General features: G+C 39.3%; 1 protein-coding gene across 1 annotated transcript in view; it reads right to left on the bottom strand.

The window, feature by feature from the left end:
• The window catches only part of CCDC172 (coiled-coil domain containing 172), a 72651-nt gene extending 66696 nt beyond the window's left edge, over nt 1-5955 (bottom strand). Inside the window, exons 1-3 of the mRNA XM_049645847.1 lie at nt 5874-5955; nt 5328-5466; nt 5067-5152 (exon numbers count right to left, since the gene is read on the bottom strand). Coding sequence (XP_049501804.1) covers nt 5067-5152; nt 5328-5466; nt 5874-5876 — 228 coding nt within the window. The 5' untranslated portion in view covers nt 5877-5955. The remainder of the gene's footprint in view (nt 1-5066; nt 5153-5327; nt 5467-5873) is intronic.
• Nucleotides 5956-20218: the final 14263 nt, after the last annotated feature.

The following is a 20218-nucleotide window of genomic DNA, read 5'->3' as shown; positions in this document are numbered from 1 at the left end:
ACGTAGGCAGGTTTGGAGAACTGTAGGTGGGAAAATAAAAAAATCCCGTTGGATGGTTTCTATTTTCTCTGAAACAAAAGGCAAAGTTATCTATCGCCTAAGTGTTAAACAGTTCAGAAGAGACAATAAAATGTATAAAAATAGTGAAGGTTTAAGTAGCCACTACAGAGGGTGAGAAAGACATGTAGTAGTATTTCCAGGCAGCGTGGAGGTCTCAGTTGAAGCTGAGGCTAACATTCACGAATACTGGATCCAATCTCCCCTGGAATTGTCCAAGTGCTGACACAGTAGCAGCTAATTGGTTCACTTAGAGTCGGGAGTCTTGCAAGGGGGCGGGGTGTGAAAGAAGAGGAGAGAGAGGAGTCAGGAGGAAGAGTGGAGTGACCAACCATGAAATCTAAGAATAAAGAGGGAAATGAATGAACAGACAAGTACTAGTGGAGAAAGACAGAAATGGATTCAAGGTTCAGATGAAATTGAAAAATATAATGGAAAAAAATGAAATATTTTATTGATTTTGAAAGTGAAGTGGTTTTAAGGTCATGGCAAAGTCCAGAGTATGATTATGGAAATAGGTGGCTGAGGTGGAGTGAGGAAAAAGGTCACTGAAAATGTGGCAACCAAAGAACTAACAGGCCAGGGTGGTAGCTGAATAGTCCATATGGACAATGACATTCATAATGATGGGGAGAGTGGAGACAGAGTGGAAGCCTGGGACCAGGTACCAAATTCTAAAGAACAAGTGAGTGAGTAGGGTAACAGAAAAGAAAGAGGGGAAAATATGGTAGAACACAGTATGAGCCACCAAAAGAGGGTGGAGAAATATTCTGGCAGTAGCATGGGGGAGTGAAGAAAACTTCTGCCAAACCTCTATGAGGTATCTTCAGTGTGAAAGAAAAATACTCTGTAGAATAGATTCCAGACTCAAAAATATATTGACTGGCTATGGAATTATACACACGACCAAGGTGAATGCAAAAGACATAATGTACTTAAAGTTTTATACTACAATTTTAGAAAATCAGCTGTGCATGTTCAGGACAGGAGGGATTTTGCTTAAAGGACTTGCATGTAAAGAAGTCAGAGAGACTGTAAGCAACTAAGTGTAACTACCCCCAAAAGTGTCTTGGTCACAATTAATGAAACTATAGGAATATTTTAAATTGTGATAAGCAGAATTTCCATGTTACTCCCTAAAATTGAGATTAAACAATTCTCATGTACTGCTTTTTAAAACACTGTTGATTAGAGGGAAGAAATAATGCCCTTCTTTTATTTATGTTTTTAAGTAAATTTTAATCAACAATAAAATTAAGAAGGATATGAATTTTTCATTGTTCAACTTTTACAAAATGAAAAAATCTTAGTAACAAAACTCCCTTTCAATATCATAAAGAACAATTTGTGATTTTGTTCTTTTCATAGTTAGGTAATAGAGTACTAACAGACATGACTTTTACCTACTGTTTTGGGTGGGTCCCTGGCGGGAAGGGTTTTTATCAACTTAAAAAAAAAGAATATGTACATTTTGAAGAAAAGTAAAAGAAGCCCCCTTAAGTGACTTGTTTATTTAAATATAATTTTCTTTTAAAAATTCATTAAATATTATCTTATTATTGTTATAATGTTTATACAGTAAGTTAAAATTGGGAGAAGAAAAATTAAGCAAAATAGCCTCAGACTTTCCTCCAGTGATTTTATCTTGAGGCAGTATGGCATTATGTTAGGTTTTATGTAGTATGTGTATAAAGATTAAATGTCCAAATTTTAACTATATACCATTTTTGAAACAAACAAACAAACAAACAAACAAACAAGATACCTTTCAAATGCTTAGAAGAAACTACAAATGTTCTGTGAGTCCTTTATTTTGATTTGCTCAGTCTTTGATTTGCTCTGTCCTCAATACTATAAAACCTTTCCTTGACTATCAGAAGCTTTAGGTATATTGGTAAGCATTAATGCAAATCCAGGGCATGTTCTTGTCTTTCTGTTTTCATATTACCAAACCTAACCAGCCATACTGTAGCCCTCCAATTCACAAAGTACTCATACTATATAATCTTGAGACTTTTGCAACCATATATTTTAAAGGACTCATCGAGCCCTGAAAGGCAAATGCTATCATTCAAGTTCTAATTACATGCTACCTGGGTTTTACAGAACAGAAAAAAAAAAATGAGTACTGTACTTCCTAAATACATTTTTGACCACAAGCCACTTCCAAAATAAATGCCCCAAATATTTTCTGAATGTATCACTGTACAAATAGCTCAAGCACTGGTCTATTCAAATTATGTTCTAGTTTCTCCCTATGCTGCTTCCACTTGATAAATTGGTCAATAAATGCCAAGTCAAATATTCAAGTAAATATATTTTCATTGTTATTGGCAGACATATAATTAACTCTGAGAATAAAAGATACAAGAAATCAATTTATGATTACTTCTTCAGTTGTTCCCATTAGTCATTTACATTATAATTGTGGTTCCACTTTTAAAATCTTTATCCATACACATATACACACACACCACTTTGACTATATTATAAATCAAATTATTTCAATTACAAATTAGTATTGTATGAACTGTGAACCTCTATGTTAATTTTATTAGTAAGATACAATTGTACTATTACCCACGTATATGAGCGGATTAAAAAACAATGCACATTTAAGAGCCTATATTAATTAGTAATTTCAGCAGATGTTTCTAAACAATGTTAAGGATTTGCTCTGTCTTTTCTCAAGTATAAATATTTGAGCCAACATTTTTTAAGAATGTGTATTTAGCCACAAATTACATTTCCATTTCAACAAAATAGGCTGCTAAAAAAGAAAATAGTACAAAGAGCAAACCTACTTTTTTTTTTCAAAGAAGATATACAAAGAGCAATTTTTTTTAACATTTGTTATCTGTCAGGTCAATATCTTCACCAATCCAGGAAAAATACATTTTGTATAAAAACTTACATAAGTGACCTTTTAAAAATTTGTCCTAAACTAAATGAAAAAGCTTCAGATACATTATTATATGTGGATTTCATGAAGAATAAAACTTAAGATGAGCTCAAGAAATCTGTTTCTTTCTTTTTTATATTTCAAAAAATTTTTTTAATGTTTATTTATTTTTGACAGAGAGACAGAGAGAGAGTGCACGCACAAGTGGGAGACACAGAATCCAAAGCAGGCTCCAGGCTCTGAGCTGTCAGTAGACAGCCTGACGCGGGGCTCAAACTCACCAACCATGAGATCATGACCTGAGCCGAAGTCGCACACTTAACCGACTGAGCCACCCAGGCGCCCCAAGAAATCTGTTTTAACAAAATATGCTATCATTACTCAATTGTTACTTTCATTGTGGTAGCTTAATTGCCTTTAATTCTATATCATGAACAAGTCATTTAACCTCTGTGTTTCCTCACCCATAGAGGGGGATTCGTTACGGTGCCTCATCACAGGATTCCTGGGAGGGGTAAAGGAGTTAATGTAGGTAAAGCATTTAGAACACTGCCCAGCACACAGTAAGTGCTCAGTAAGTGTTAGCTAAGCATTACCTAATTGCATGTTTTGCCTATTACTTTTATTAGCTTCCAGTTACCAATCTTGAAAGTATCTTAATTCTTTTTAAAGAAAAAGAAAGCTACATTATGGCAGTCTTAATGCTCTACCCGCTGCATCAGTTTACAATATTGTTGTTAGTAGCTACTTCGTCCGCTACTCACAAGCAAAGCAGGACCTAGGGTCTCAGTGAATAACAGTTCGAAATTCCACTTTAAAAGACAGCACTCTATTATCCTACTATTAGTTCTCATCAATTCATTCAAACGCCAAAACAAACTATGTGTTGGGCACTGGATACAAGTTGTGGGAACAAAAGACGGGTAAGAAAAAAATGCCAGATGTGTCGTTCCCCAAACAGTGAGGGATACAAACACAAATACAAGTATGTACCGTTGTTTAATTGTAACGTGGTACAATGAATGCTATAATAAAGAAATGTTCTAAGCTGTCCAAGGGCAGGCTTCGCAGGTCACCAGGTAAATAACGGATCTAGGATTACTTTGTTGAGAAAGATAACTGGAAATCCCTCGCACTGGTTAAAATAGACATATTTTAAGCAAACAGACTTCCTCAAACAGATTTGCCATTGCACACAGCTTGTTTAGTTTATCTCTAGGTGTTGAACAAATATTTTTGAATGAATGTCTCTCTCCCCCACGTCCCCCATAGCAAGGCCTTCATTAGGGCATACTTGGATGATGTTTGTAGCTCCCTTCCTCCCAGAGCTCAGAGAAATCTCCCTAAAACCACTTTTATCACACCACTCCCTGCTCGAAAGCCTGGAATGGTTTCCTCCTATTCCCAGATAGCAGCTCTCTGCTTTGACTAGATTTCTCTCCCAATATGCCTTGGGCATGATTCCCTTTTGTTCACATCCTCTCTCTGCCCCAAATGCTTTTCTCTTATTATTTCTGCCTTTCCAAAATCCTACCCACCCTTCAAAATCCTCCTTCAAGAAGCCGTCAGATTTCCTTGCTTCTATTTAAAACAACAGAACTTTTCAAATGACGCAGAAAACAGAGAGATGCTAGTGAAAAAATTACACTTCTGGATGAAAGAAATGTCCAACATGTGGTAGGGAACGGAACAACAAATGGCAGAGGCTGGTTCGAAAGCTACATTCAATTGTTATATCAACACAGCCCATTTCCTAAATTATTCACTATTCAAAATTTATACACTGCACCAACTACTTATTGAACAACTTTTTTTTTTCCCAGTGACATCGGGCTCTTTTAGAAGTTAACCATCCTACAACAGGGGCAATCAATTCTTCATTACTTTTAAACTGGTTTCTTTAGGGCAAGTTCATATTAGAATGAGCCTCACAGGACTCAGTGCTTGAAATACTACCCGGCAACATGCAACTCCACTAACCAGCCTAGTAATGTGCCTCCTACTGGAAGGACAACTTGTTACAGGGTAAAATATCCTCGAGAACCCAAGTTAAAACAGATTTTTTGTATCCCAAGTGACAATGAGCATGCTCCACCGGTCAATCTACCTTGGATTCCAACTTGATTTTCTCTTCATTCAGCATCTCAGTTGCTTTCTTAATGTCTTCACGACATCTGTTAATTTCCGACCTTACTGTAACACAAATTAAATCCTTAAACACCTCCACCTTTCTCAAGCCCCCGTGTCTCTTGATGTAGACAGCAGACCCCCCCCCCACCCGCTCTGACTTCGCCTGCGGGGCTGCCTTGAGCTCCAATCCCCCACCTCGAGGAGCCAGAGACCCCAGCAGGAGACAGAAAACACCCACCTTCTCGGATCAAGCGGCGACTCTCCTCCGCCTGATGCTCCGAGAAGATGATGTGCTGAAACAAGGACTCTAAACTCATCTCAGGCCCGGGCTGCCACGGATCCTTCCTGGGCCCTTCAGTATTTGGTAGCCGCGGGTCCTGGAAAGCACAACAAGGACAAGGCTCGTTCAGGGCTGTTCTTCCTGCATCGGCCTCAGCCCGGGCCGCCCGAAGCGGGACGCGAGCCCGGCTCCAGGCCTTTGTTTCCCCTGTTCACTAAGGACTGACAACCGTTTTTCCCCCACGCTCTGCCCGGGACAGCAACTCTGCGCTCCTTCCCTGGCTGAACGCAGCTCCCTTTCCTTCAAGGCCGCGGCCCTTCTCGGAGTTTCTTTTCTGTGCTGGTGGCAGATAAAAATGGAGGCTCCGAGAGCCGAGGCTTTGGAGCCTGCCGGGGCAGCAGCCCTTTGTGGCCGGCCTTTTCCTCTCCGTCCCCTCCTCTCTTTTATGGAGAAGGGCCACATAATGCTCCCTCCCTCAGCAAAACGTGTACTTGCTCACAATACCATGGCCTGGAGACCTTCCCGCAGGCGGCCGCCAGCGCCTAGCCTTGGCCTCGCCTGCTGTGGACGTAAACTACGGCGTCTCGTTGGGTCCATCTGCCTTCAAATGTTTTGCTTTGCCCATGTGGCCCCAAAGGTCTTAAGACCTCGCTTGGGCTTTGGGGAATCTATCTCCAAGGCACAGACACCCCGTATCATAAAGAACTAAGTACTCATGATTCTAAATATAAACCGCAACAGCTTATCCTTTGACTGTGGCAAAGACTGCTATAAATGTGCAATGTCTGACATTCCGCCTTAATCATTCCTTTGTAATCAGGGCATATCTTTTTAGTCTGCTTTAAAATTAATCATTGCCTTTTGTAATCAAGCTTCAGTAATGTTAACACTTCGATATCTGCACAATATGTGTCAGAGACCAAAGTGGTTGCTAATTAAAGCTTAAACATGAAAGGCACCTTTGGGACTTTTGCATGGGATTTTTAAATTAAAACAAAGTATTTTTTTAGTTTTAGTAGGTCAAAATTGTAATACTATAATAAACATTTGTCTTGATTTCTGAATGTAGCATTGACATTGGCTAAACTTAAAAAAGTAATTTTTAGTTAGATTGTATTAGAATTGAAAGACGGCAACATCATCGGTCACATCATCTGTATAAGAGACTTAATTAATACTTCATTAACGCTGTAGCATATTTGGTTATAAGTTTTAACCTATTCCAAATTTCCACCTCAATTTCCATCACGCCATGTATGATTATAAGTTAATTTTTAAACTTTATTATAAAAGAATATATACAGAAAAGTGAATGATATAGAAAAGAATTGCCCATAAACATACCGTTCAGAAGCAAATATTAATAACACTTTGGCTACTGCCTTCCGAGTAATCCTCCTCACCTTGAATTGTTCTTTCCCAAGCTTGAAATATTAGGAATAAGTAATAATTACAACTAATACTTTTTATTGAATGTTTGCTGGGTACTACTCTGAACACAACGATTTTTACTATTACCTTCACAGTATTGGTATAGAAAACTGAGACACGGAAGAGTTAAGTATCTTGCCAAGGTGGCAAACCTAGTATATGGCAGACCTAGAGCTGAAACCAAGAAATCTGAGATCAAAGACCATGAATTTAATTTTGGCTTCGACTGTTTTCCTTTGATTACATCATAAGCAGTTTACCATTTCGTTGAAAACTCTTCATAAGTACATTTTTCTATCTTCATAATCCCCCATCATGTGATGCATGTGTAAAATTTAGATGTACTGAAATAAATTTGACTCTTTTATCTGTTCAAGGATGGAAAACAAAACTGAAATTGTGGTTTGAACCATTTTCTTTGAGCGCTCGTTTGGAGGCTTATGAACTGTGCCACAGCACCGTCAAAGGAAAGGGCTTCCAGAAGATAAATTATATCACTAATTAATATCACTCCCTTCAGAATTATTTCCCGTGGACTTGCACAGGGAGCAGCCTCACAAGGAGGCTGCTTTTCAAAAGCACGCTGCTCTTTAACATCCCAATTTTATTAGTTACACTCAAACTCACATTTATTATTTAACATGTTCTTTCTGTACTGAAACTTGGCAGAGTGGAATTTGGGCAGCCTTTGGGGAGCCTGGTCGCCTCACTCACGCAGGCATATCCAAGAGAGAACGGTTGGAAATTCTGGAATGGGGTAAGGGGGAAGAAATGTCTTCTTCGTCTTCTGCAGTATGTAACAGAGTATTTTGGTGCTCTTAAATCCCAAGTTCAATTCTTAGAGGTACCAAACTATAGGTACCTCTAGGCATTTTCTTTTAGTTGTTCAAACAAACATGACTATACAAGCCCACAACCAAATTCTAAGTGTTTTTTAATAATGAGTAAAAGTACCATGTTACGATATTAAAATATTGTTATCGTGTACTAGCTTTATTCATTTGTCATATACTAGCTTTATTCATATATTGTATTCAGTAATATATTCTTATAGATATACATGCTAATTACATTCTATAATATTCAGAGCAAGGGTAGCATTAGTTAAATTGATGCCAAATAAAAATGGTATATGGCATGGTAAAACTAGGGCATACCGTTTTCTGAAAATGTTATCTTATATGTATAAAAAAAGTGATTCATTCCACAACTGTTTAATGAGTCTGCTATTCAATCAACATTCACTCAACAAATATTATTGAGCATCTCCTATGTGCCATATTAGAGAAACAACAACAGGATTTAATAAAAACAGAACTACATAAAAACTATTTTTCTTCCCCCGGATATTTCTAACCTCATTGGAGAATTATTGTATTTTTCAGCATTTTGGCATCAGTATAAACAACTGCTCTCAGATGTTTCAACAGATGTTCTGTAGAAAGAAAGCCAATTATTTGCATTATGATACCCACATATGATTCTCAGATCTAAACTTTCCATCTGTACATGTTTCATTGAATTGCATACCTATGAAATATAAAAGTTAAGATCACTCATTGTCTCTCAACCTCAGACTTGTGTTCATAAAAACTCTAGCACCTGGGTTATTGAGCCATTGATAATTGCTTTGCTAGAAGGCCTTACATAAGGCTAGATTGCTCTTGTGATTTAAAATGCATTTCCTCTCCTTTCTTAGATTGATGACTTCCCTAGGTTCTAAACCAGGCTTGCAAATACCCACTAGCCCAGGGCGTATATATTGCAATGAAAAGAAGAAAAGTAATTCATTTATTTTATGTTTTTCTTAGGGCATCTGCCAAAAAGAAAAACAAAACGTAGGTTCAACCAAGTTTAACAACCATTTATTGAGTATCTACTAAGTATAAAAAAGTCTCTGCCAGGTACCATGGGGATACAAAATTGAAAGGTACAAGCCCTGCCTTCCTAGAGGTCATCAGCTATCAAATGAGATATAGCATGCACAAATAACTCCTAAGCAGGCTGTGTATGAGACCTTCACCCCCGTGTTACGGGAATCTGGCAGAGGGAGAAAGAATAAGTGTGATGTGGGTGACCTGGGAGACTTATCACTTGGGGATAGACTCTGAGCTACATTTCAGTGAGGGTGCAACTTCAACAGATAGCGAGTAAGGGAGAAAAAAAGCAGAAAGTTAGATGAAGTCAACATTGAGATGGTGTTTAACATTTTCATAAACTATATAATGGGAAATCATGTAATGTTTTCTAGCAGGTGAGTGGGCCTGTCCGAGGTGCTCTAGGTAATCAATCTGTGGCAGTGAGTTAGAAGTACTAGAAAGGAAGAGAACAACAGCTAAAAATGTATTAATAACTTAGTACGTGCCAACCACCATCTGAGACCTTGACATGCCTTAATTCTCTTTATCAACCCAATAACCTTATAAGATCAATGCGTTTATTTGTTCCACATTACAGTTGGAGAACTGAGGTAGAGAGAACTAACCTGTTCAAATCACATACAGTAGCAGAATCAGGATTTAAACCCTGATAGTACCTTAAGGCAGATCCTTAACCACTTCATTTGCCACCTCCAAAAACTAGAGGCTGGAGAAAATAAGACTATTTCAGCAGCTGTGTTTCATTTCAAAGCAGATACGTTTAAAGAAAAAAAAAGCTCATCACCAACAAATTAATATCTTTTCAAAAGCTTTTTGGATTTATGGAATTTAGATTAGTAATGCAATCCATGTATAACAAATTAAAATCAAAAGTGATTTAAAGAAAAATAATTGAGAATGGATCATGCTTTGTAAATGTTTATTTAACCAGCAATATATCTAACATGAAAAACTAAAAATGAAAATTGTATACAAAGTATTGTATTCACTTCCTAATATCTATATTAGTTTTCTAGAACTGCTAAAACAAAAGTATCACATCTCGGTGCTTCAGAACAACAGAAATATATTCTCTCACACAATGGAAGCCAGAAGTCTGAAATCAAGATGGCAGCAGGGTTGGATCCTTCTGGGCCCCCTAAGGGAGAAACTGGTCTTTGCCTCTTCCTACGTGCTGATCCTTAGTAGGAATTTTTGGCGTTCCTTGATTCATAGATGCAACACTCCAATCTCTACCTCCATTGTCCCCTGGAGTTCTCTTAATCTGTCTCTGCCTCTTTGTCTCTTTCCTCTTCTTGTAAGGATACAGCTCATTTTGGATAAAAGGCTTACCATACACCAGTATGACCTAATCTTAAATAATCACATCTGTAATAACCTTATTTCCAAATAAGGTCACATTCTGAGCTACTGAGGGTTTAGGACTTCAAAGTATCTTTTTGGGGATACAATTCAATGCATAAAACAGACATTAAAACTCAAGCTGCAAAAAAATAGTTACAAAAAATCTAAGTGACTGATTTATTTCTATTACAACCAAAGCATTTTTAGTGTTTAAAGCATTGTAGTGTTTAGTGTTTATTTTAGGCTTTAGAAAACATCTTGCACAATCCTTTTATTTTATAGGTGTTAGCACTGAGCCCACGGAGGTTGATGGATTTCCCCCACATTGCACAGGCAATTAATGTCAGAACTAGTCTAGAACTCCTTCCTAATTCCTTCTGCTCCAATGAAAGATCTTTTTTGTTCACCAGTGGCTCTCAACTACTTTAGTTAAAACAATTCCTCTTTTATCTTTTTTCTATATTGAACTTTCTAGTAAGAGTTTGAAGAAAGGGTATACAGCTAGGGTTCAGAGCTGGCCTGGGGCAATTCACCTACTGTAGGAGCCCTTCTTCATTAAGGAGATTAGATAGATAGATAAAGAGAGAAAGACAGGTAGATAAATATAGGTGCATATTGAGAAAACACACATACATACACACATACACATACATATATAAATGCACCCATATATATGGTAAAGTCATATATATAAATATAAATATAAATATAAATTATAAATATAAATACTTAAAGGTGCCAATTTTATTTTTGGTCTTGCAATTCCACAATAAGAGTGAAAGTAAACTGTCAATTCTTAATTATTGATTGAGAAAAGCAGACTTGTTTTGGTTGTGAAATACATTGCATGAAGAAATTCCAATAGCCCATTAAGAGTCATGGGATTAAAAAAAAAAAAAAAAAGAGTCAGGGGATAGCAAACTTTGGAATTAGGAAGCCATAGTGAAGGTACTGAACTTGGATCTTCACGCTGTCAGAGTCAGGAGCCCAGCACAGGAGCCAGGAAGGCTGCCCCAGGTGCACCTACCCGAGATTAGCCCATCAGCCCCCCACCCAGAACAAAAACAAAACAGACCTTGGAAGCCATTGTCTTCCACCTTGTATAATTAATTTGTTTAGTTGATAAATATTTATTGCGTGGACACTATATAAGGCAGGTAAGAATTTTCTATTACAAAGGTGAATAAAATGAGCGAGGGCCTTGAAATCTGGTTGTGTCAAATTGTAGTTCCCATGACAATAAATTTAAGTGGTTTGGGATTGCACAGAAAAAAATTAAAAGAGAAATTTAAGCCTTTTTTTGTTTCTTACCAGTTATTTGTTTTCATCATTAACATAGTCTCTGACTACCTTATAAGACGTGGTTGCTTAGTAAATAAATGACTTTAGCTATTGAATACTTTCAAATTTAAACCAACAATTAACATGTCCTACTCTTATTACAATCTCCATGCAGATTTCTATTAATTTCAGGAAATTGGTCATAGTGACTATTTGGAAATTTGGGATAAATTTTAATACTTCTATTATTCACAGTGGCTCTTTGTAAAGTTTGAAAAAAATGTGATGTCCATATATACATATAGACAGAGTGAACCATAAATCCTATTTCTTCTTAAAACAATTTGCTAAATTGCTCATTTATCAGGATAGAATTACTTTATGCTTCCAATGCTTAAAATGACTTACTGGCCTTAGTACAATAGTATTGCATTATAAAAGCCAGACACTGCCATTATTTTCCCTTCACGATGCCATAGACAGTTCAAAATGTTTCATCATAGTTTACATGGCTCATAAACCTTATCTTTTATTTGACATTGCAGGTGTGTTGATAATAGAATATGGAAACTCTGTAAGATGGTTAAAGGAAACAATTAATTAGCATTTAAATAAAAGAGCTCAGTAAGAAACATTTTAAACAGAGAATAAACTGATTATTTTATAGGTAATAGTATGCAGTTCTGGAATAGAATTGAAAGGGATGCATACAGAGTGAAAGGAATTTAAATATCTGAAAACTAATAAGGAAATATTACAAATATTAGAATTACTGAAGTTGTATATACATCATCATTTGGAATTTGACGGCCTTGTAATTCCGTGCTTGCTATATCTCGTTATTCCACTTATAAAACACGTACATGAATAGTTTTCTTAAACTGTTTGATGATCTACCTTTACCATTTCGTTTTTCAAGATGTTAACACAGAGTAAAGCAGGAAAGAGCTGAGATCTTGCACTCCACTGTGCCTTAGCCTCAAGTGAATAAATGCAAAGATTGTGCACACGGGATCCAAACACTCGTAAAAAAGATTCATGGTGATATTCTTAGAAGAAATTAATAAAACCTAAGAGAACTTGTCAGAAGAATGTCCTAAAGATGATTTTATTTCAGTAATTGTTGTATTTTAAATGCTTTCATTTTCTTTTGTGATGTCTTTTATCTTACTTACAGATGCTATTACTCATAAAATATGATATTTCAGTCCAGAAGGCTGTAACTATAAACGAGACATAATATTCTCATCTGGAAGTAGATAAGGGGATTCAAATCTCCTGCTTCACGGTGTAAGCTGATTACTGCAGAGGTCAGAAAGCTAGTTTCCACTTCCTTTAAGTACAGCTATGATATTTTACACAAATGACCAGGCACCTTGTCTTTCCTTTATTCAGCCCCCGCATCTGGTTGGCAGCCTGTGTCGGTGGCTGACGAGATGGCCTAGGAATTCTGTGCCTTGAGAGTGCTAAGATGACTTTAGGGTGAGGCCTTGAGGAATGATCATGAACATCATTCACAAAGTGTTCATTAAAGCACTATTGTGCACACACAACAGTGAACAAGATGAATAAGCTCTCTGAATGCATGGAGCCTCTGGGGGAACAAAAAACAGAGTACAGCCATTCATTAATTCAACACGCACAGAGTAAGTGAAAGTGTAAAATCTATCAGCGTGAGGCAAGGACCTGCTGTGGCCAGTGCAGACAACACATTTATGCTCCCACAAAGCCCCGAGGGCAGGACAGAACTGGTGTCTGAGAAGGGAGGGACCAGTGGGATCATGGTACAAATGGGGTTGATGAAGTGGTCAGGGCCGGACCATGCAGGTGCCCGAGAGTAGTGGAAACAGTTCAGATTTTATTCAGAGTGCAGCGGAAGGCCATAGATGGATCTGTAGGAGACTGAACCCAATTTAAGAATGAGAAGATGACCGCTAAGCATCATTCCCTTGGTGGAGGTGTGATTTCACATCCCTGAATGGGGTGTTGACCCAGGTCCTGCCCTCAGTGTGGATGGCAAGTAGCTTGGGGACTTTGAGCAAGTCTCTTTTCCCCTTATTTCACTTGTTTGCAAATGAGAAGAGGAGAGGCAGGGTTAAAGAAAGGAGGAAATAGGAAAGATGAAAAGGAGAGAACATCCTCAATACTTAGAGATGGAATGTTCAGATAGTAAGTTGGAAAAACAAACGAACAAGAATTTCATTTTTAGAGAGAGGGAAACAAAGCATGAGAGACTCTTAAAGATACAGAACAAACTGAGGGTTGATGGAGGGAGGGAGGTGGGAGATGGGCTAGCTGGGTGATGGGTATTAAGGAGGGCACTTGTGGTGAGCACTGGGCGTTGTCTGCAAGTTACGAATCACTGAATTCTCCTCCTGAAACCAATATTGCACTGTATGTTGATTAATTAGAATTTAAATAAAAATTTGAAAAAGAAAAAAAAAGCGTTTAATTTTTTTTTAATCTTTATTTTTGAGAAAGAGAGACATTGTGTGAGCAGGGGAGGAACCAAGAGAGAAGGAGACACAGAACCCGAAGCAGGATCCAGGCTCTGAGCTGTCTACACAGAGTGTGATGTGGGGCTCACACTCATGAACTGCGAGTTCATGACCTGAGCTGAAGTCCACGACCTGAGCTGAAGTTGGATGCCTAACCGATTGAACCACCCAGGTGCCGCAAGAATTTCATTTTTTACAAGTTCCTGAGCAAAAAGGAGTCATTCCAGTCCACACCCTGTAAAATCCCAGTGTAGGACACATAGAAATGAATATAGAATTCTATTAGAATCATTGCCTTGACCACTCTGATTTTTTTTTTATTTTCTTAAAAAAAATTTTTTTTAAGGTTTATTTATTTTTGAGACAGCGAGAGATAGAGCATGAATGGGGGAGGGTCAGAGAGAGAGGGAGACACAGAATCTGAAACAGGCTCCAGGCTCCGTGCTGACAGCTCAGAGCCCGACGTGGGGCTCGAACCCACGAACTGCGAGATTGTGACCTGAGCTGAAGTCGGATGCTTAGCCGACTGAGCCACCCAGGCGCCCCTCGACCACTCTGATTAAGAGTTCATATCGGGGCCTTAGGGAAGAAAAATTCAAGACTCATGCCAGAATCCACTCTACATCCATCAGATTTAGTTGTGTGTGAGTGTGTGCCTAGCAGAAATCCACCAGTACACCCATTCTGACTATAAAGATATTGAAATACTGCCACAGTCGTTGGTAAATAACCACTACCAGGCTGTCCCAACTCCATGACCATGCAGATCTCCCATAACCTGGCAACTAAGAGGTAACATCCAGCTTAGCAAAGAGCCTCAAGGAGCCTGCTCAGGTTCAGTTCTGATTTCTCAGTGCCTGGGCCTGTGTACTGTCTTATTGATGGATGCTACAACAGATCACAACTTTAGTGGTTTAAAACAATGCGGATTTGGTGTCTTACAGTTCTGGAGGTTACAAACCTAAAATGGATCTTACTGGGCTAAAATCAAAGGATCCACAGTCCTTCTGGAAGCTCTCGAGGCTAACTCGTTTCCTTACCTTTTCTAGCTTGTAGAAGTTGCCTGCATCCCTTGGCTCCTGCTCCTTCTTCCGTCTTCGAGCCAGCAACATAGCACCCTAAAATCTCTTTCCTTCTCTGCCATTCTCTTTCAAGGATGCTTGTATTTCTGTTGGGCCTACCTGGATAAGTCAAGATGCTCTCACCATTTCAAGATCCTTAACTGGATCACATCTTGAAAGTCCTTTTTGCCACGTAAGGTGACATACTCCCAGGTTTCAGGGATTAGGATGAAAATACCCTTGGGGGCCATCATTTTGTCTACCATGGTGGTTATACATTTCAAGTAACATACCTGAGTGTATATAATACGCTACCTAGAATTCTCATAAAATAAAACTGAGTGTGTCACAGTCAAAATATGAGATACAAGAATCTGAGCCTATAGAAAAAAAATTTTAAGTAAGTAGGTCTGTATCTCAAGAACTTTCTGGAACACTGCAGACCTTTAATTTTCCTCTCTTGTTTAGTCATTATCAGCATCAAATAGATGAAATACTTAAAAGGAGAAAAGAGTTGGGGAGTACAGAGAGAAGGATTGAAGAAGACGGAGAAAGAATGCAAAGGTCACTTGTCTGTCTGAATCTCCTGTGAGGGCTCGGCAGAGGAAAAGGACTCTCAAGCGGATGGATCCCAGCAAGGACAAGGGAGGACTTTAGAAAATGATGGTAAGGTGGGACTAGTCAATGTCCCACTCTTCTAGGGTCAGTTGTCTCTTAATCTGGGGTACCGAGGGACAAAGAGAGTGAAAAAAGGCGATTTAAATTTCTTCTGTAACTGAAGAACGACTTGGGGTTTGGGAAAATTTTAACATGAGTTAAATCTGCTTTTGGGGGCAGGACCATATCTGCTTTGGGTCCTTGTGTGTAACAGTTCCCTGTGTGCAATGAAAGTAACAGTCCTGAGATGAAATCCGGGAGCCACAATAGAATGTTGGCCTCCTGAGGAAGCACCCATTTGTTTTGTGCACCATCAATTCCAAGCTTCCAGAATAGTGCCAGGCCAATAGCAGGTGCCCAGGAACTCTGCATTGAATACATAAGGGAAAAATGAACGTATGCAAAGCTTTGGTGTCAGTAAGGTTTTTGGCACGAACAACGAACGTTAAATGTTTGTTTTAATAACCAGAAAATGCTGGAAACCAATACTCCAACGAACTAACACTTTGATCTGCTGGATCGAAGCTGAAGTGACCAGGTGAACTGAAAAGGCCTATATTCCTGCCTATACATAGTTGCCAGATTCAGCAAATAAAAATACTGGGTGCCCAGTATCTGAATATCAGGTAAACAATGAGTAATTTTTTAGTGTAAGTGCATCCCAAATATTGCAGGACAACCTAGCTCTAGAGTCATATCGTATCATCTTTCGGCTAAATTCTGACTTGGTCAAAATGCTGTGTGTTTAATGATGGCACTGTTCAGGAAGAAACAGGAGATGCTGCCCTAGATTATGCTGAATATGAGGGTAGGGGAGAGTGAAAACTGGCTGTGTCATGTTACCCTATAAAAGCATGCTTTTCTGTGAGCGAGGGCCCATGGAGGAGGACTAAAACTCAGCTTCTCGTAAATTCTTCAGAGCTACCAGGGAACAGTAATCAACAAGGATAAAATCTGAAGGGAAGGTCAGCGAGGCAGGTAAGAGCTGCTGCATCCGTCTTACCTAAAGCCCACGCAGCTCCACAAAACGGGACAGGGTACAGAGCGTGAGAGGGAGGAGAGAATCATCCCACGCGAGCCTCCTTCGACCGCCTTTAGGAAAAAGCCCCCGTCTGCCCCAATAGCACTCTCATTTTATACGAATGTTGTGCTTGCTTAGTTCACGATATAAAGGTGAACATGTTCCACGTGCTAAGTGGTTTGTCTTTCATGCGTCCTGTAGCTGATGAAGCAATCGGTTTTTCTCAGAAAGGACGTGGTATTGCTATGTTCATTTGTGTCTGATCTGGAGAATCTCTATCAATACTTTATTTTCCCCCCACTAAGCATTTAGATGCTACCTGGCTGTTAGGCCTGAAAATACCAGATGGAGCTGGGGAGCAGAGCAGACACTGTTGTCATAGAAACAAGATGCTATCCCGGCTCTATGCAGCTGCCATCTTTTTTTTTTTTTTTTCCCCTTTCACTGTGAGCAGTTCTGATAGGAGCCCATACTGATAAAATATAGAGATACCCACCCCCCCCCGCCCTTGGAAAATAGAGCTACATTTCAAGTACTGCCTGGACAATTCGTGAATGTGTCCCTCAGTTTATGGAGAGCCTAAACCTATGGAAAAATGACTTGATTTCCCGGTCTTCTAATCGGAGTATATATAACTGGGAAGCCCATGCGTTGATATCATCTTCTTCCCCTAAACTGAAATGATGCATTTGTCTTATCCCCAAATGAGATGATATCCCTTGTAGCCAGGGAGCCTCACTGTTGACGTTCCTGGAAAATGCAACCTAAGTGTTCGTAATCACTCTGAAATGTGTGTATTCAGCACGAGAATAGGGAGTGACTTCTCCTGGTTCTCCGAATTCCCCACAGTAGCTACAGAATGCTGAGTACACAGGCGGGGAATGATGAGTTCCTGTGGCTTGATGTCCAAATTTGAGGCATGCAGTTATTGGCCACAGTCCCACATCGCTGCCTTTTCTCTTTCGGGCAGTTATGGCATCCTCAAGGGCACATGACTGTGAAGAAAGTGCCCACCACAGATGGGAAGGGGAGTGGCAGTGTTTTCTGGAGGCAGGGCTGCATTTGTGCTGGGAAATGGGTTAAATCCTAGAGCCTTGAAGGTCTGGCTTAAAAGGCTGTGTTTAGGGGCGCCTGGGTGGCGCAGTCGGTTGAGCGTCCGGCTTCAGCCAGGTCACGATCTCGCGGTCCGTGGGTTCGAGCCCCGCGTCGGGCTCTGGGCTGACGGCTCGGAGCCTGGAGCCTGTTTCCGATTCTGTGTCTCCCTCTCTCTCTCTGCCCCTCCCCCGTTCATGCTCTGTCTCTCTCTGTCCCAAAAATAAATAAAAAACGTTGAAAAAAAAAAAAAAAAAGGCTGTGTTTAGCAACAGAGGACTACTAGAACTAAGGTGGCTGAGGGCAGTCATTCTTGTACAGTTTCCTAATGCTGCTGGAAAAACGACTGCAAATAATGGCTTAAAAAACAACACGTATTTATTATTTTACAGTTCTGAAGGTCAAATGTCCAAAATCTGTTTCACCGGGCTAACAAGACATCAGCAGGGCTGGCTCCTTCTGGAGGCTCTAGGAGAGGCTTCTTCTTTTCTCACTTCCAAAGCCTACCTACCTTCCTTGGCTCCTGGCCCTTCCCTCCATCTTCAAAACCAGCAGGCCACCATCTTGTTTCTATCCTCACTTTGCCTTCATCCATAACCAAATCTCCCTCTATCTCCCTCTTAAAAAGAAACTTCTCATTACATTTACAGCCCATTAGATAACCTAGGATAGTCCCCCCCCCCATCTCAAGAATCTTAATTTAATTACACCTGTAATCTCCTTTTTGCTACATAAGGTAACACCCACAGGTTTCAGGGATGAGGATGTGGATATTTGCGTGTGTGTGTGTGTGGGGGGGGCAATATTCTTTCTGCTTCCAAGTGATCATCAGAATTACCTGGGAAACTTTTCAAAAATAAAGATTTCCAGGCCCTGCACTAGAGTGATTCTACTAGAACTTCTGGGCAAAGGCCTGAAAATCTCTTTGTGAGACTCTCTCAGGTGATTCTCTGGAAGACTTCTGTTAAGGGCTTCTTCAGGCTCTTTCTCAGACACATGCAGTAAGAATTATAACACTGTGATTAGGTTTTCTGGATCGTGTTCAGGGTCAATGAGTGTATGGGAAAGTTTTTAAAAATGTATTTGTTTGAAAGCTTGGAAGGTCATACTATCCTCTGAGGTTCAGAATACTCCCACAGAATGGCTCCAGCGAAAGATTGTGTCACGTGAACTGGGCCTAAAATCTCTTCAGTTTAATGGTAAATATACCAAATTGTTTGCCAATGCCTCCCTAGACCTTTAACCATATGAAATATGTATCTTGGTATCTGGGATTAGCTGCTGTTTCTTCTCCTTGTGGAGACTTTTGCACTTAGTGCCTCAGAACATTCTCTTCCTTCATAGATGCTTCCATGTTGTTCTCAGAGCTCTTACAGTTGCCTATTTTGCCTGCTTCAAGAAAAACGGCTGTGGTAGAGGAAAAAACCCATACAGTGTCTTTAGAAAAACGGTAAATATTTCATCATTTCTTACTAAACATACATTATTTACTCTGTAATGTAAATATTTTATGGCCTGCAACTGGCAATTTTGGAATATATTGGTATGTTTGGAGAATTGCAGTTCAGTTACAAATCCAACACTGCACACCCAGCTCATATTTAACTTACACAACTCTTTATAAAGCATTTAACTCTCAGAATGAAGGAAGTAACAGAATCTATTTTTCAAAGGGGCCTTGAGGACCAGACTTAGAACCTGAGACAACACATCTTTGTTAAGGACGAAAGTTGGAGGCTGTAATAGCCCAGGACTTGCCTTCCCTACAGGATGACAGCATAATATAGTTCCCCGCGCCTGAGTGGGTCTGATTTCATCCAGTGGAGAGAAGGGCCCACAAGCAGCCCTTTAGAATGTTCACGATCTGGTTGAGAGTGGAATCTGAGAAGAAGAGTTTTACCACACACAAAAAGGCAGCAAATCTTCCCCAGCTTCGGGATAAGTATTTGGAGCTATGCATTGGACAGGAAAATCTTTTCATTAAATAAAATGGCTAGATGTCAGAACATTTAAGCCAGATTTTCAAATATAAACCTAAACTGTTTAGAGATTTTTTTTTTTTTTATTTTAGTGACTCTCCAATATAGAGGTCATAGAAGCTGCCATCATTCTAAATTACAGCCCATTTCAGAGGTTGGCTGTAATCCAGGAGGTTGCATTATTCCAAATTGCCTGTCAAAAACTGTCAAAACACTGCCATTATCAAAAAGTAGTCCTTTTAAATAATTTTCTCACTCTCTTCCCTGAAACTTTACTGGCATTGAACCTTAATATCATAGCTTATAGGCATAGTAAGTGAAAGCCTTTGAAATGAGAAATGGGGGGAAAACATTCGAGGCATACAACAGCAACATACAACATTCTAGGCAGAAAATTGAGTCAAGTTTGGAAATGCTGTAACCCCCAAAGCAAAACTATTACTAATCTACATGTGAAATGGAAACCAAGGAATATGTAATCATGAGGCCTAACAGTATGACTTCCCACCCCGCCCCCCATGCTTAACACGTGGAAAGAATCCTATAGTTAGTTGCTACACTCCATATTTTTCCTTGTTTTCCTCTCCTTCCATACCAACTTTCTA

This window comes from Panthera uncia, chromosome D2, assembly GCF_023721935.1.
Source record: "Panthera uncia isolate 11264 chromosome D2, Puncia_PCG_1.0, whole genome shotgun sequence".
NCBI classification, from domain to species: Eukaryota; Metazoa; Chordata; class Mammalia; order Carnivora; family Felidae; genus Panthera; species Panthera uncia.
The sequence above is the reverse complement of the archived record's forward strand: the minus strand, read 5'-3'. Positions and strand labels throughout refer to the sequence as shown.